The sequence below is a fragment of the Dioscorea cayenensis genome, chromosome 1 (assembly GCF_009730915.1).
Source record: "Dioscorea cayenensis subsp. rotundata cultivar TDr96_F1 chromosome 1, TDr96_F1_v2_PseudoChromosome.rev07_lg8_w22 25.fasta, whole genome shotgun sequence".
NCBI classification, from domain to species: Eukaryota; Viridiplantae; Streptophyta; class Magnoliopsida; order Dioscoreales; family Dioscoreaceae; genus Dioscorea; species Dioscorea cayenensis.
The window spans coordinates 169,770-186,723 of NC_052471.1; the positions used below are offsets into that span (position 1 = coordinate 169,770).

Consider the following 16,954-nt stretch of genomic DNA (forward strand, 5'->3'; position numbering starts at 1 on the left):
TTTGGGCTTGGTGGGGATAAAGCCCCAGGTCCTGATGGTTTCCCCATTCATTTTTTTTAAGCAATTCTGGGATACAGTCGGTGGGGACATAGTTTTGCTCTGTGAGGATTTTTACTGGCACCGTGCCAACTTGGAGAGAATTAATTGGGTTAGTATTGCGCTTATACCTAAAGTTGAATCACCTGAGAACCCGGGGGATTTTCGTCCCATTAGTTTGATAAACTCCTCTCTGAAAATTATTTCTAAACTGTTGGCGACGAGGTTAAGTAAGGTGATGAATTTGCTGGTGGACAAAGAACAATCCGCTTTCCTTAAAGGGAGATGTATTCTAGACAACATTGCAATGGCGGAGGAACTTATGTTTAGCATTCATAAGCGTAGACTGAATGGCCACATCCTGAAGGTAGATTTCAATAAGGCGTTTGACCGTGTTGATTGGGACTTCCTCTTGGATTTGTTAGAAGCTAACGGTTTCGGGGAGCGTTGGATAGGTTGGATCAAATGCATTCTGTTCTCTTCTAAAGCGTCTATTTTGGTGAATGGATCTCCAAATGGCTATGTGCGTTACAAAAGTGGGTTGCGGCAAGGTGACCCTCTTTCTCCGTTGCTATTTGTTTTGGTAACGGACGTGCTAAGTACCATGTTTGCTCATGCACTGAGGTCTAAGGTCCTGGTGGGAGTTCCATTAGGAGAATTTGGTAACAGGTGTAACCTTCATTACGCCGATGATTTGCTTGTGTTGACTACTGGTGGTCTTGAAGATCTGCGAATTATTAAGTTAATCTTATATATTTTTGAGGGGATGACTGGTTTAGCTACCAATTTCTCTAAAACTTGCCTTTATGCTTCGGAGTTGGGGAAACTCCCGGAGGTGGAGGCGGCGGATACGTTTAATTGTGAAAGGGGTTTGCTTCCAGTTTTGTATCTCGGTATCCCTATTTCTGGAAGAAGACCAAGGAAGCAAGATTGGGAAGGCCTCATTTCTAAGATTAGAAAGAGGTTGGCTTCGTGGAAAGTCAAACAAGTTTCTATGGGGGGTAGACTCACGTTGATTAACGCAGTGCTTACTGCTATACCTACGTACTGGATGTCCCTGTATCGTCTACCTGGTTGGGTTATCAAGGAAATAAACCGGATTAGACATGACTTTCTTTGGTCTGGGACGGATCTGAATCACCCGCGATGCAGACTCATAAACTGGAATAATATCTGTCGTGACTGCGACCAAGGGGGTTGGGGAATTTTGGACCTACAAAATTTCAATCAGGCGTTAGTGGGGAAATGGTGGTGGAGATTTATGTCGGACCGTTCATGGTGTGGTGCCGAGGTTATTAAGTTCAACTATTGTATGGACCGTTGGAATATGTTCCCAAGGCAATCGGGGAGAATTTCCTTCTTCTGGAAAGGGGTGTTAAACTGTCTTCCTGCTTTTCGAAGTTGCATTGGACATGACGTTAACTCTGGGAGGGAGACGCTATTTTGGAAAGACAGCTGGTTAAGTGGTAGAGCACCAATGAATATTTGGAAGGAGGAATTTGATAGATCTAGGGAACCGAACGGAACTGTTTCTGATCTGTTCTTTCTGTTGTCTCGGTCCCCTTTCATGGAGGAGGTAGAAGTGAAGACTTTTATGGATCAAAGGCAATTGCAGGAGGAGGTGATTGAAGACTCTAAAAGGTGGCGTCTTACTAGGAATGGGGTGTTCACAGTGAAATCATTTTACTCTTTCCTGAATGATGGTGGACTTTGGTGCCCGTTGACGAAAGTTTTCTGGAAAAGTCATTGCCCGAAGAAAATAAACATTTTTAATTGGCTTGCTTGGAAGAACAGGATTCTAACCTTGGAGAACTTAGAGATCAGAAGATGTAACCGCCTACCGACGGCGACATGTGTCTTGTGCAATGCGGCGACGGAGACGGTGGATCATCTCTTCTTGCATTGCCCGTTGGCAAAGCAGGTGTGGAGATACTTTATTAGCTTGCTCGGGCTCCCGGATCTGCCAGACTGCCGCCATTTGGTTTGAGGGACTTGGAGATTATCTATCAGACCAACCTGTAGAGAGTTAGGGGTTCTAGTGGTGAAAGCGATTGTGTGGAATCTTTGGCTTGCTAGGAATGACTGCATGTTTAATGATATTATGATGTCTGCTCATGCTCTAATTGTGAAGGTTGATCGCATTTTATTATCCTGGCTTTCTACAGTTAGTGACAGATCGAGAACAAAGATGGAGGAGCATGCTACTACCATCAGGCGAAGTTTGGAGTTCTTGAGCTCGACGGGGGAGGAGCATACTGTAGCATCCATTCCGGATGCAGGATTATCTTCACATACTGAGTAGTCGGCAGTTTTTTTAGGGGAAGGTTGAGGCGGTTGTTTGTCTCGTTTTGTGCTTTTGTGGGTTGTGTCTGTTTGTTCCACTTCTTGTGGTTGGGTTTTGTTTGTTGTTTCTTTTTAATTTAAGTGGTTTATCCACCTTTTCAAAAAAATAAAATAAAATAAAATCAAAGTTAAATAAACCCCCCACCCACCTTCAATCCTTTATATAGAAACAGAGAGCAAGGTTATTGTTATGTTAATCTTGATTAAGAAAAGTTGATTAGGAGATATATTACTATGTTATCTTTTTATATGTGTATGTATTACAATATAAGCTATTTTTTACTTTATATAGAATGAATATGTATCAATGTTAATCTAATTCACATATTTGTTTTTTTAATAGGACTCAACATAATTCTTAATTAAAATTAAAATTTAATCAAGTTGTCAAAGCTTATTATTTTGAACATTGGTTTGAATTGGATTGGGATACATGCACTTCACACGCTGATTACGCACAAATTGAGGAAACGAGCATTAGATATTGGGAAAAAACCGGGGATAAGCGGTCAGAGAGCAGGTTGATACCGGTTGGACCGGTGATCTCCCCTGCGCCACAAAATTGATGCCCTCGATCTCGTGGCGTCCACACGAAATTCATTGCGCTTGCTCTCGGATTGCTTCTCCTCCCAAGATCAGAGGAAGATAACAACGCTGCTCTGCTCCTCCTCCTCCTCCTCAAAGATCTCACCCATTCCTACTCTCGTTTGAGGTTTTTAATTATTATTGAATTTCTCACCGTTTTATCTCGATCTATATATTTCTGCTTTAAAATCTATCTATTTGATCTCTCTTTCACTCCAATCCATTGTAGTTTGCTAATTTGAAGGAATTTAGAAGCCTTTTGGTGAATACTTCAGTGGTATGCCTGATTATTGTGTTTTATCTGATTGATTGGTTTGGGTTGTACATTGGGACAAAGGTCGGAACATTTTAGGTTTTCATCTAGTTCTATGCCCTGACTCTTTTACTTGATAACCCATATTTTCATGGTAACAAATTTTAGTATTAGCCTGAGATCACTGTGAAATTTCTAGTGAATCTGTTGTTTATGCTGGTAATTCATATCTCTGCTCAAGTGCAGATGTAAATAAGTGTTTTTAATAGTAAAAATTCAATCTTGAATAATTTTAATTCTATATTTTAGTGATGCCTAATATTGATCTCACTCGCTGCTCTTTGTGGCCATGTGGTACCGTTTGATGACTTCACTATAGCTGTGCCCATCTGTATTACCGTTAATTGATGAGTAGTTCGTACTTATCTCAAATTGTTTTCAACTAACCTACATTTCAAGAGATAGCTGCATTTACCATTCATGTGGCAATTAGCATGCTTGTTCTACCCTATACTCTTTTTATTTAGTGATTGATAGATATAAAGGAAAAAAGTTATTTTTGGTGGTTTTGCATCATCATGTGCTGCTTATATACCACCTTTTCTCATTGGATGGATAATTAAAAAGTTAAACACTGTTATCTAGTTGAAATTTAACTGTTTATTCCACTATGTAGGTTGAGCTGCTTGTACTGAAATGGATTTGTTCCTTAAGGGTATCCTTGGTGAATCAGCATGTGATAACATGTTTTCCCTTCAAGATATTCAGAGGTGCCCATTTTTGAGGAACATCAATGAACCAACAAGCTTTAACTTCTCTTCATCTGTTAAATTTCCTTCACCCGTATGTTTTTCTTGTTTCCTCCGACTTTTCTTTTCCCAACAAAGCCTGCGCATAGTTTCTGGTATTTGTTGATTCTATGGATCTTGTATTTATTTCTTAGGCACAAGGAGTGAAAGGCCCTATCTTTGAAGATGGTCCTAGCTTTGAAACAGCTTTCAAGCTTTTCCATGGACAAGATGGAGTTATTCCCCTTTCAGGAAAATCATACGTGTATAATGAGAATCCTGAACCAAATCCTGGCTTACAGTTTAATCCCCTTGCAGTGAATGCAGCCAGCATCAGTCTTTCAGCATTTGGACCCGAGGGACCTTTTGGCTTCAATTTCTTCTCGAGGAAGTGGAAGGAACACAACAAAAATTCATCCAAGCCTAACAATCTTTCACAGGTAATCCATGGGAATTTATCTCTGCTTTCATACCATCAGAAATGCTATAACCTTTTAAGAAATCTTAAAATATTATGTGTATTTATTTATTTATTTTAATGTTCATCTTCGATTATGTTCTCTTTTTTTGTTATATATGAGTAATTCTAAAGTGTTCATGACATGTTATCTTTAGTCAACAGATTAACACACTGCCGTTTGGTCTTTATGATTTTATGCCATTGTAGTGAGCTATTTTATTTTTATTTGCTATCTGCTTTTTAAAATGCGCTTATTCGACGGGAAGTTGGTTCCTAGGCAAATCTATAGGTCGGGTCTCTTTATTGGCAACACTCTTTGAACACTTTATCACTAGTTCCTTTTTTTTATATATATATATATAACTTTAGCATCAACGAAGTGATTTCTGAATGGATTGGTCCATTTAATATGCTTGTTGTGGTAACATGGCAGAAAAGAGGTGGTTCGTCACATGAGGCGCATAGTAGCGAGTGGCTGAAAACTGGGCAGTGCCCCATTGCCAAGTCCTTTCGGGCTGTAAATCGGGTACTGCCTCTTGTTGCTAAGGCTTTCCAACCACCACCAGGTATAAATTTAAGGTGCCCACCGGCTGTTGTTGCCGCACGAGCTGCCCTGGCCCGGACCGCCTTTGTAAAGAATCTCCGCCCACAGCCACTGCCTGCAAAGATGCTTGCAATTGCCTTGCTTGGAATGGCAGCTAATGTTCCACTTGGGGTTTGGAGAGAGCACACCGACAAGTTCTCCCCTCAGTGGTTTGTGGCTGTTCATGCTGCTGTTCCATTCATTGCCATGCTTCGGAAGTCGGTGCTGATGCCCAAGACAGCGATGGTTTTGACCATAGCGGCATCAATTCTTGGCCAGACTATTGGATCCAGGGCAGAGCGTCTCCGTCTGAAAGCGGAAAGAGGTACAAGTGGTGGGTCTGACAGGAAGGCTGTGGTGGTTGTGAATAAGAGTGCTGGCCATACCGAAATTGGCATGGCCTGGGAGCCTTTACCAATGAAGGCAGGAGGTGCAGTGACAACAAACTCTACTCCAACTCCATCGGGTACTTCTGCCGCTAATGTTTGTTTCTAATGATTGAAAATAATGCCTTATGATGTATGTGTTCTTGCTTATTATTGTGGCATTGCAGTTGTGAATGATGACAATATTAAACTCTGTGGATGCTGGCATGCATCTTATCCGAAATAATTTGAACAAATGGTGTTCAATATGTTAGTAATGGACCATCATGGAAATTATACAAGACATATAGTTTAGGGCCTGTTTGGCTGCAAAATAAAAAAATATGGCATAATTTTATTATGTAGGAAGTGCAAGTGATTATTACAGAAATTATAGCATATTTTATTCCTATAGAATGAGTGTTTGGTTACCAAAATAAAAAAAATTACGGAGATCGACCGATCGGCAACTAGACCACCGGTGGACCTGTGGCCGGTCATCGGAGGTCGGCCGGAGCATAGGTGGATCGCCGGTGTGTCACCGGAGGCTAGCCGGGCGAACCACCAGTGGATCGCCGGCGTGTCACCGGAGGCCGGTGGACCGGTGGTTGGGTCGGTGACCAGTTGCCGGAAGCCTGCCGGACCACCGGTGGATCGCCGGCGTGTCACCGGAGGCCGTTGGCCGGAGGCTGAGCGAGCCACCGGTGGATTGGTGGCTGTTTGCTGGATCAAAAGAGAGAGAGAGACTTTTCATAATAAAAAAATATTCCACTAAGAGTGGAATATTTTTTTATGCCATAATGCCTATATTATGCCATAATTTTATACTCTAAAATAAGTACCCAAACAGCTAATATGGCATAATTATCAGAAAATATTAAATTATGGCATATTGTACAGATTATGCCATAATTCTGGCTTATCCAAACAGGCCTTTAATGTTAAGCTATAATAAGAATATGATTGTAGTGTTAACCACCAGTATTTAAAGAATTCGGTGGTTTGTAATTAAAGTAAAAGATAGATATATGTATTTAATACCCTGTTTTACAGGAATCCATATATCATCCGTGGTACATGTGAGCGTAAAGAATACCACATCCACATAAAAGAGAAGGATTATGATCAGATTAATATATATAGTGAGTCTCACATCTTGTTGGTCTCTGAGATGATCCTCTCAATTTCTTCAAGAAGTCTTTCCTTCTCTTCTGCCAAGTCATCATTCTGTTTTTGAAGCTCCTCAATTTGTTTTGTCTGCTCGGAATCCTTCCTGCAAAGAGTCGCAAACATTAAATGTAGAATTCTATTTACTATGAAGTAATCTTATTCATTTTCTTTGGGGGAAAAAACTCAGGTCAATCATAAGGAGTAAACTTCAAGAAGAATCAATATATATATATATATATATATATATATACATACATATATATATAATCATGAAGCTCACTCTGAAAGTAATAAATGGATTCTCAACTATTGCAAGCAGAATAAAACAAAATGATGTAAAAGTATCCAACAGATCACAGTATGTGTTCTCATGTATTTTCCTACAGAAATCAATGTGCAATGCTACAACTAGGGATCAATAATTTCACCTACCTATTCATGAAGGATAAGTTAAGCTTGAGTGACCGGACTTCCTTCTCAAGATTTTCACAGCGTTTTAGAACAGACTGCATATCTGATGGTAACGCCGGTGTTGAATTTCTCTCCTTCGCCTCTGCCATCCTAAAACATTAGAAAATGGGCAGGTACCAATCAGTTATACTTTGAAGAGGCAAAATGCAAACTCTTTTTAAAAAAAGAGTGGATAAACGACTGATTTATTGAAAAAAAAGATTTTGCAATGCTTCTTAGTGTTCATAAATCATTAACAATACCCAGTATTCATGTATAAATAAATAAATGCAAGCACATTGAGAGTTCATCATACATAAAGCACTAAAATGCCAAAACCGCATGCCCACAGTCACAGATGAAAGTTTCATACACAACACTTAAATATTGAGACAAGAGTTCGTATGTTTTAGGTTTCTATATGTTGTCCTAAAATTGCTTTTGCTAGTAAATGGTTTAGAAAATTATCTATGCTAGGCTCACACAATACAAATACTAATATGGAAAAATCCAGCATCAGGGTTTAAATTTCATATGCCCAACAATGTAAATTATCGGTGAGAATCTATATATATATATATATACACACACTTAAAATTTCAGAATGGACATACTTGCGAGATCGTTCAACCCGGCGTTTCTTTGTAGGGTCCCCCTTGTCCACTGCATAATTCATGATTGTAAGAGAAAAGGCCACGGTACTAAACAAGAACAACAGAGCCACAAAATAATTTGGTTTCACACAATAAAGAGTTACAAGTGTAGATGTTTTAGAATTTTCAAATGCACCCAAAATAATTACTGCATGAAGCACTGTATAAAACATCTACCTGTACCTCCAGATGAAACAGAACCCATCCGTACTAAATTCCCCTTCTGCCAGACAACAAAGAAAATAGGCATAACTATAAACTGAATGAAGAATTCCATAATACCACTGTCAATATGGTGAAAAATATGTTTTATTTCACATGGCAGGACTTAAATTCAATTAACGCTTACCTTCCGGTCATCCTTGAAGTTGTTTTCCAGCATTCTCTCCCTGAATTCTGCAATATCAAGGTCATTGGACATCATAATTCACTGATTAAGAGAAGTAGTGACCAGAGTGAGAATGCAAATAAAAATTTGGTAACAAACCTCTGGCTTTAGGTCCACGCTCTGTAGTACCATTTCCAATATGTTTTCTGGAATTCTCACAAACAGATAATGTTTGTGCAGACTGAGCAGGATCATCACATACTTCAAAACCAGTGGAAATTACAGGTGCAGCAGCGGATGATTCACTTTGTGAAGGTTCTTGGGACAGCACACCCAACTGGATTTGGTTTCCTGAACTAACAAAACCTTCGACATTTAATTCTAGTGAAGTTTCAACTTTTTGCAACTTCCCCAGATCATTCATATGGATGGAGGATACCATATGAAAAGGCATAGTTGGCTCAAAAAGCTGACCAGCTGCATCTTGATGTGAGCCGATATTGGATGCAACTTCTGCAGCAGTAGAAAAGACAAAAGAATTGCCTTCAAGAATTTCTTTATCCGCTTGGTTTCCAAGTTTCTTGCGTTCTAATGTACCCTTAAGCATGCTCACAACAGAAGACACAGTGTCAACAGTTGCCATTGGAGGTGTATTGAAGGGAGAAGTAGATGAATTGGATGGAGACATGAAGGTATGCAGTTGCGTTGGCATCTCCCCCATGGAAACATCACAGAAATTGTTTGTGCCTGCAAATTCATGCTTCATGATGCTACCGCCACGCCCTGGACCCGGAGTGTCATTTGGGGCTTCCACGACAGTAGGTGTCAGCATATTTTGCATGGCAGCATACCTTCTCCTGCTTATAGAAAATCAATATGTCCATAAACGAGTAGAATAGAATACAAATACAAAAAAGAAAGGGTATTCTTTACAAGCATGCAAAATCCCTCTTAGCTATTGCAGCAGAGACTCTGCATTTAACTTGTGGCAGCCATCAGATTTAGGAAAGATACCTTAATTCGGAAGACCTACTTCTTGTCATTGGTTGGGTACTTTGAAACCATGCCTGCATAATGACAAAGTGAGCTATGTGCTCTCATAATATCTAGATGAAGTACAAGGTCCTTTTGTATTCTTATGAAGGGATTAAGAAGAAACTCAACCTTGGCCAAGTACAAATTGCTAGCTTGAATTCCTTTATCTGGAATATTCCTACCATACAAGAAAGATGCAGTCAGAAGGCAAAGCAGAGCTTAAAATATCACAATCAAATGTGAACCATCTACATATTTCTATCATGAATGTAGATATCACAATCACCTGCGGCTGGGGTCAGCTGAGTGTTCCTCAATTGTGTTTTGCTGGAATAAGCTGTCATTTTGCTGGAAGGAAGACACAGCAGCAGGCTCTGTTGATATCCTGTAATTGCATGAATTAGCAAGTTTCTATGACTGAATAACCAAATAGAAGTCTAATAAGAATTAGGATTTATAGTGAAAATCATGAAATCACATAAAGATATATCAGACACTAGCTGCAACTCATCATCATGAAGTTTGCTCAATAATATATGCATATTGCCATAGAAATTTGTATATGACTTAAAAGAGCTCCCACTCACCTCCGAGAAGTTACCCGAGTACGATGTGCCCCATTTGAAGAAATGAAACCAGGAATCTGTAAAGACCAATGAAACAATTAGGAAGGCCATTGTAAGCAATTCATCCCAGATAGGACCACAAACAATTCATTTATCTCTGGCAACCGAGATGAACATACTACCAAAAATTGCAAAGTAGGCTAATCAAGTAGAAAAGAAACCCAGGTGTGATAATAGATTGTTTAAGCGGCTTATATTCAGAGCGTAAATATGAAATTTATATACACTTTGCATGATGCCTTTGAACCCTCTGATACTTTTACTGGTAAAAATCCACAGTGCAAAATAAAAAGGAAAACCAAAATCTGGACATAACAAAATGACAAGGATAAACAAAGGGATGTAAGAAAAAAAAAAGAAGAAAATCAGAGACCGCCCTACATGCCTTTAAGAAAAGAGTATCCTAATGATGTATCTGCACCATTAACTGTTTAATTAGATCATTAAATGTTCTCTCTATAAGAAGAAGGAAATGAAATTAAACTTGTTTGACCAAACCCCAAACACAAACCATTTGATCAGCAATGGGTTAATGAAAGCAAAAGAGAGATCAAGATTCTTGCCTCCCCATTCAGAAGCCAGCTGTTAAAGAGCTCCTCACTATCACCTCTTAGAGTTTGGGAAATGTTCTTAAAGCCAAGCATCTCCATACTTGGCGCTGAAATCCCCATCGGGTTTTCCATCAAGGACTTCAACACAATTTCCTCACTAGAATTTCTGTACAAATCAGAGTAACCTCTATCCAATGTCTCCATTATATGCCTCTTCTCTGTGTTCCCCTGGTGATGTGCTTGAGCTTGTGGGAGCCTTGAATTACGATGACTTTCACCCTCTTTATGAAAAGAGTTGTTCATGAATCCATTCTCATTTCCGTAACCATTCATATTCTCCACTCATCTTCCGTTCTACAAAGTATTACAGCCCCTACCCTATATGTAATACTCTTCTCTATATTTTGATCCAAGCGCCTCTAAAACACCCAGAAAGCTTTCCACTCAAAAGAAACAGGAATTAATTATCAGAGTCTGTCTTGTTTATCCTTAAAACACACAACATTTAAAACTACCATAAATACCATCTGATCACTATCCTGCAAGATCTCTAATGAATCTAAACTCCTTCCTCTAGCCTACACATATGATCATAGAGAAATCTGTGAGATCATAATCTAACAACTCAAATGAATCAGTTCTAATTGAAAATAGAGAACAGCAAGATCATAAAACAAATCAAATCACCAAACTCCACAACCCAAAAAGGGCAAAACAAAGAGGTTTCAATTTAATGCCTCATAAAACACTCATTCAGATTGGATTCATCCCTTGCTCTGAAGGTCACACATCAATGCTTCTTCTATGGCACAACCACTGATCAAAGCAAATTGAAATAATTATTGGATTAATAAACTTTTTTTTTTTTAAAAAAAAAATCATTCCAATGCCACTAGACTGAAAGTGACTATAAAAAATATAATTCAGAGCAGGTATCTTCCAACGCGCTTTTGTTCCGATTCCAAAAATGAAATTTTGTCTCATTCCAAAACACAATCAGAAACAATGCATTCTAGAATTTACAGTGAGGATTAAATCCTCAAATTTAGGTCAAAATATAACAGAAAAATATTAAAAAAAAAAAAAAACTTTATAGTAGATAATAGCAATATATGATCGACGGACTCATAATTCATGCAAGTAAATGGAAATGAGTGGCGGGAATTGAGGGTTTCTTTACCGGTGCGGAGGCAGCCATGAAAGACACGGCGAGGGACCTCCATCTTTTTTTTAAAATTTTTTTTTTTTTCTCTTTTTAATAATAACTGTGGCCGCCCGCAGGTTTTTCTATCAATTTATGAATTTTGCGGGACCCTTTCTTATGAAAAGAAGCTCTTACTTCGAATAAATAACGAATTTGCCATTCCAATGACGATAGATAGCGAGCTTATTATTTCTGCTGTTGACTATATACGGAGCAACAGCATCTCTGTGTAGCATGTTGACACGTGGATTTTTGGGACAGTATATTTGTATTGTTTTTCTAATAAAAAAAAAAACCATTGCAAAATGATATTATGATTAAGTGATTAGCCTGTAGATTTCTGTAAGAGAAGTCCATAGAGATGCTACAAAAGTAGGTCAAATTAAGATACATGATTAATGCGAATGATTAACTGATTGATAGTTACTTAAATATATGAACAAAGTACACCATAATTTTATATTCTCCAACTTACTTTAACTAGGGAAAAAAAAAACATAAATGTTCATATTTTCAGACAATGAGGTTATAAAGATCAGTGATTGATATTTGATAATAACTAGTAGAAGCACGTTGCAGCAACAATTGAATTGAAAATTGTTCATTTGAATAACAAGGACCAAGTCTGAGTTGAGAATGAAATCTTGAAATCTCATACAATGAACAAAAATATATATGTTGTTCAAGCAACATGAAAAAAAGAAATGTTCAGAGATCTGAGAACAAGATGCAAGATCCAAAAACTAATTTCTTCAAGATGACAACTGACCAGAAAATTGTTCCATGCCAGCTCTTAGAAGAATCAATAAACAGTGGAAAGTAGACAGAAATAGAATAGACAGCTCTTATTTGTTTTTGTCCTGTAAATATATTGATGCACTGCCGGCTGCCAATGTCTACCGTATTCCCTTTGTATTGAACTGTGTTGTCACAATTCAACTAGAAAAGATGCATATCATCAATTCATCATCTAAATCCAAGCATTGCCATGCCATTCTATTTTCTGAATTACATAAGTGGTAGCTAATCATTATTTTTGTAATCAGGTGCTGTTAAGACCAGTCATACACATATCATTGCATCATCTGACAAGGACTACATGAAATATCCTTCTGTTTTTTCCAAAGCAAGCTCAGAAAAAAACAGACCCATTATGTCATTGCAATTAGCAAGTTCATAAGATTGCCGGCAGTGTGTGAGGTAGGAGGTAACATATAAAACAAGAACTTTGAGATTATGTCCTGTTTGTTCATGAATTTCAATAGAAGTCAAGCCACTGGCAATGACTACCAAACTCTTGTTCGCATTCATGCTTAGCCGGCTGCTGCCGCTATTCTCGAATTTACTATAAAGATTTGTAAGTGATCATGATGTCCTAACTGAATGTTTAAAATTGTAGGTAAGATAGCATGCTTCATTAACCACCAAACATGCCATAATTCACAGGCAAGTATTTTTCCCTTGTCCTCTTACCTAGCTTTAGTTCCAATCTAATTGGATTCTACTTCATTTCCAATCCACTGTTTGACAAAGATAAAGTAAAATAACAAACAATACAAAACAAGGAGAATCTTTGACAATGGCTTAGGAAAATGATGACCAATAGCAAATCAAGTGATAAAGCTCTGTTTTAAATCTTCCGAAGACATACTGTCAAGGTTTATGTGTGGCCTGCACGGTACCAACAATTTATCAATGTTCAGGAAATTCGTGGAAATTTTCCACCAGGGGACAATTTAACCAACCTCATAAGAAGTAGATGCTTAATGGGTTATCCCAAAGGAAGGATTCTGCAGGTGTTGGTACTAGGAGGTGGTGTGCATGGATCTGAGCAATGATACTCAAGAAAAGAAAATCTTATCTCACATCATACAACAAATGCTACTACTGTTGCAGTTGGACCGATTAGAACGAGCATTCCAGGACAATAAACATACGACTCAAGATAAAAGATGCCAAAGAAACCATAAGCAATGATAATTGAAAATAATGTATTCTAACTTGCAGAAGAAGTATTTGTGTAACAAGAAGGAAATGTAAGGCCAGAGTAATGTGAGAACCTAATCATCCAGAACCAGCAGTAACTTTTAACAAATCAACTCTGGCATCAGTTTCATGGATTCAAGTCCTGGAAGATATTCTGGGCAGGATATCACCAGACATGCAAGGAACAGTGTCTTCACTGAATCTGCTGCATGTTCATTACATCATAGGGTCAATAATATTCTCATCGTCCGTTACAGTGAAATCAGGAAGATCAGGGCTGACAGAAAACCTCAACCATTGCCTCTTATCCACATATTTCAGAGATGGTTGCAATAGAAATCCAAAACATACTGCAACGAGACTCACAATCATGACTTTCAAAGAAGCAAAAGCCAGAACCACACAGATTAGAACAGTAGGAGGAATGAGCATCAAAATGGCACCTGTTGTACTGACGGGTATCTTATAAGGCCGAGGAGCTGTTGGGTGTGTAATCCGTAACCTTATAAAAGCTATAAATTCCAATAGCATCCCAAAACAGTACAGAAAATTTTCTGCTGCAACAATCTCTTGAAAGCTCATCCAGGACAGCAAAATCACACCGGAAGCAGAGAACAAGATCCCCACAAGAGGAGTTCCATAGCGGGATCTCTTGCTAAAAAACGCAGGGAGCATCCCCCTTTCCGCCATTCCAAGAAGTTGATAAGAGTCACTGCTCATTTCTGCAACAAACATTCCCATATTGGATAATGCCGACGCTCCTTGCAGCCATGACCTCAACCATGATCCACCAAGAATCATTGCAATGGTAGAAAAATAACCATCTTCCCACAGTTCTCTCTCAAGAGGAATAGCTCCAGTGCCAGTAAGTAGCGGGAACAGGTATGCAGCAACCACCAAAATTAGTGCATAGAAGAGTGCCTTTGGCAAAGTTCTTTTTGGGTTCTGAACTTCACCTACTAAAGTACTAATTGAATCCCAATAATTTAAGTTCCAGAAAAGAGTATTCAAGTACAAATTCCAGTCAATATTGTGACTATCAACAACCAACCATCTCGAAGGTTTTAATTTTGGTATGCTCACAAACCCCATAACAATGAAGGGGAGGATTGAGAACACACCCAAAAAAACAGCTACCCAGCCAACTATAGTCAAACCTCTATAATTCATGTAAGTCAATGCAACAGTCAAGATTAACACAGCCAAAGTCCTTGGAAGACCGCCCTCGAAAATATGATAACTTGCCTTGAGGTAGTCTAAAAAGAGAACAGGGTAAAGGGCATTGTCTATAACACCACTAAGCCATTTCATCCAGCCTTGTTGAAAACCCCAGAATGGACCCAGAGATGATGAGACCCAAACAACATATCCCCCATTTTCTGGGAACATGGTGCCCAGCTCGGCAGTGATAAGAGCCTCTGGAATGCTCCATATGAGTGGGAAAACCAGAAATCCAAGAATGGCTAAAAGTGGACCAGCTGCCTGAACACTATCCTCAATCCCGAATGGACCACCAGATACCTCATAAAAAATCAAGAAGACTAGAGGTATGATTGAGACCTTATGAGAATTATCTACCCTAGGAGCTCCTTCACCAAGGCCATGGTATTCAGGACTACCATAATGTCCCATAGGAATAAAAGTTGTTGTAGAGCTTCCTGTGGTCCTCAGTTTCTGAATCAAAAAATCAAACTACATAAGGCTTCAGGTAATTTACAATAAAAAGTTCATAGAACATTAAGCTCTATTCTATTTCAAAACATTGATTATAGCCTAAGGTTTTTTGATTGAAAATTTTTCCTTTGATAGGCAGTTAAAATTCAGAACAATTTGATGAGAAAAGATTGTATGCAGTTCCACATAATGCTATGGTGAACTTTCTAAGAATGAGAGGCATGGTATTGGCAGGGAAACCATATAATCATTGATACCTAAAGATAAGAATCTAGCAAATCATTCCACTGCTGACAGTAGTCTAAATAGCTTGAATATGAAAATGCAATGCAGAAGCAAAGTAATACCAAATAAATCAGAAACTAATAATTGCCAAGCAAAAGCAGTTACCAGAAGGAAAATAATAAAGGAATCTCTGTTGACAATTGGCCTTTGCGAAGCTACTAATCTTTTCGTTAAAACACACAGTTAGTTATAACAAAACATCAGCGACTGCTAAAGAGGTACGTGAAGAAAGTTTGTGAGAACTACAGCATTTCAAGGCTCTGAGCTTTCACAAGTAAATTTTTTTTTGTCGTTTAAGCTGAGTTAACTTGATACCATTGAGTAACCATTTGAGTGTACATCATTATTTTTGGTTTCACGGAAAAAAGAAATTGACTAGAAGAAGTTACTTGCGGAAGAACAGAAAAGGGTGCTGATTACGGCTGATGCAGTAAGGAATTCAGCCGACCATATACAGTTCTTCCGCACCAGCCAGAGTGGCTTTCATGAAAACCAAGTTCTAGAACAACAGTGACAGATGAAGAATACTTGCAAATTTGGAAGGATGGTTACAAAGAGGCCACATACAATACATACAACTTTTCAAGAGAATGATTGGAAAAGAACAAAGAACCATAACGCTATATTTGTAGGGTCAATCTAATTTATATTCCGAGCACTAAGTCAATTTTACTAGAAAATTAGTGACGCAAAATATAGATTTTGATCTGATCGAGTGCATCATGAATCAATTACTAAAGAAAAATTTGATTTGTAAATTCCCTATTTTTATCCTTGATAATCAAATGAAAGAAAAGACTTGGTCGACTGGCATGAGCAGAAACCTTCACAAAAATGACACTAAAAACCAAAATAGAAAAAGAAAAGAAAACTTTTTTCTTTCTCATAAACGGAAGAGAATCTGCTGCCAACATTATTAAAATCAACAACATATAAAAAAAAAAGTTCCAGACTATTGATCATAGAATAATGGAAAACAATACAAAACAAAAGGAAAAGAGAAAGATCTTATTCGAAAGAGAAGATCAAAATCCAGATTTAAGAAGAAGAAGAAGAAGAAGAAGAAGAAGAAGAAGAAGAAGAACATCAACAAAGAACACAAAAACAAAGCCAAATCATGCAAACTTGCAATTAAACCAGCCAAAAAAAAAAATAGACAATTGGAACCATATTAGATGCACGGATCCCTGAACCTTGGACTTCAAATTTACAACAATATTTTGAGAGAATAATTATATTAAAAAAAAAAAACAACAACAACAACAACAACAACCGTGAGAGGAAGAAAGAAAGATTGCAACTGACCATCTACGAAAAACAAAGCTCATCCTTTGATTCCTCCACAGCACCATGATTTCCCAGAAACCCTCTGCTGCTCATCTTGAAGCTTTCTCCCTCTCCTCAGAGCTCCGTCGGTGCAACCGATGAAGCCAAAGGAAAAAAGGCACCGCTTTTGGAGAAGCCAAAGCTTGGAATGGAATGCCACGCTAAAGTGACCACTAAAAAGGACCCGCAAGACAGCGCTATGAAAAATTATTAATTTATATATACATATTCATCTTTGTTGTTATTAAATAAA

General features: G+C 38.2%; 3 protein-coding genes across 5 annotated transcripts; 1 reads left to right on the top strand and 2 right to left on the bottom strand.

Annotated features, from left to right (window-relative positions):
* Positions 1-2,945: 2,945 nt before the first annotated feature.
* LOC120263642 lies at positions 2,946-5,687 on the top strand. The gene is made up of 4 exons (XM_039271612.1): positions 2,946-3,091; positions 3,894-4,060; positions 4,161-4,445; positions 4,899-5,687. The coding sequence occupies exons 2-4, from the start codon at positions 3,914-3,916 to the stop codon at positions 5,541-5,543; spliced, it is 1,077 nt and encodes a 358-aa protein (XP_039127546.1). The 5' UTR covers positions 2,946-3,091; positions 3,894-3,913; the 3' UTR covers positions 5,544-5,687.
* Positions 5,688-6,421: 734 nt separating this feature from the next.
* LOC120259379 (protein CYCLOPS-like) lies at positions 6,422-11,455 on the bottom strand. Of its 3 annotated transcripts, none has more exons than XM_039267144.1 (11): positions 11,407-11,455; positions 9,637-9,692; positions 9,336-9,434; positions 9,179-9,227; positions 9,029-9,081; positions 8,174-8,871; positions 8,036-8,082; positions 7,864-7,909; positions 7,648-7,696; positions 7,016-7,144; positions 6,422-6,686 (listed from the first exon to the last, which is right to left on the bottom strand). In XM_039267144.1, the coding sequence occupies exons 1-11, from the start codon at positions 11,422-11,424 to the stop codon at positions 6,563-6,565; spliced, it is 1,368 nt and encodes a 455-aa protein (XP_039123078.1). In that variant the 5' UTR covers positions 11,425-11,455; the 3' UTR covers positions 6,422-6,562. The 3 variants fall into 3 exon arrangements, with proteins under 3 accessions (XP_039123078.1, XP_039123008.1, XP_039122939.1); XM_039267074.1 differs by lacking the exon at positions 11,407-11,455 and adding an exon at positions 10,239-10,871 and having other exon boundaries at positions 7,870-7,909; XM_039267005.1 differs by lacking the exon at positions 11,407-11,455 and adding an exon at positions 10,239-10,871.
* Positions 11,456-13,383: 1,928 nt separating this feature from the next.
* On the bottom strand, positions 13,384-16,899 carry LOC120261032 (probable polyamine transporter At1g31830). The gene is made up of 2 exons (XM_039268694.1): positions 16,681-16,899; positions 13,384-15,090 (listed from the first exon to the last, which is right to left on the bottom strand). The coding sequence occupies exons 1-2, from the start codon at positions 16,681-16,683 to the stop codon at positions 13,633-13,635; spliced, it is 1,461 nt and encodes a 486-aa protein (XP_039124628.1). The 5' UTR covers positions 16,684-16,899; the 3' UTR covers positions 13,384-13,632.
* Positions 16,900-16,954: the final 55 nt, after the last annotated feature.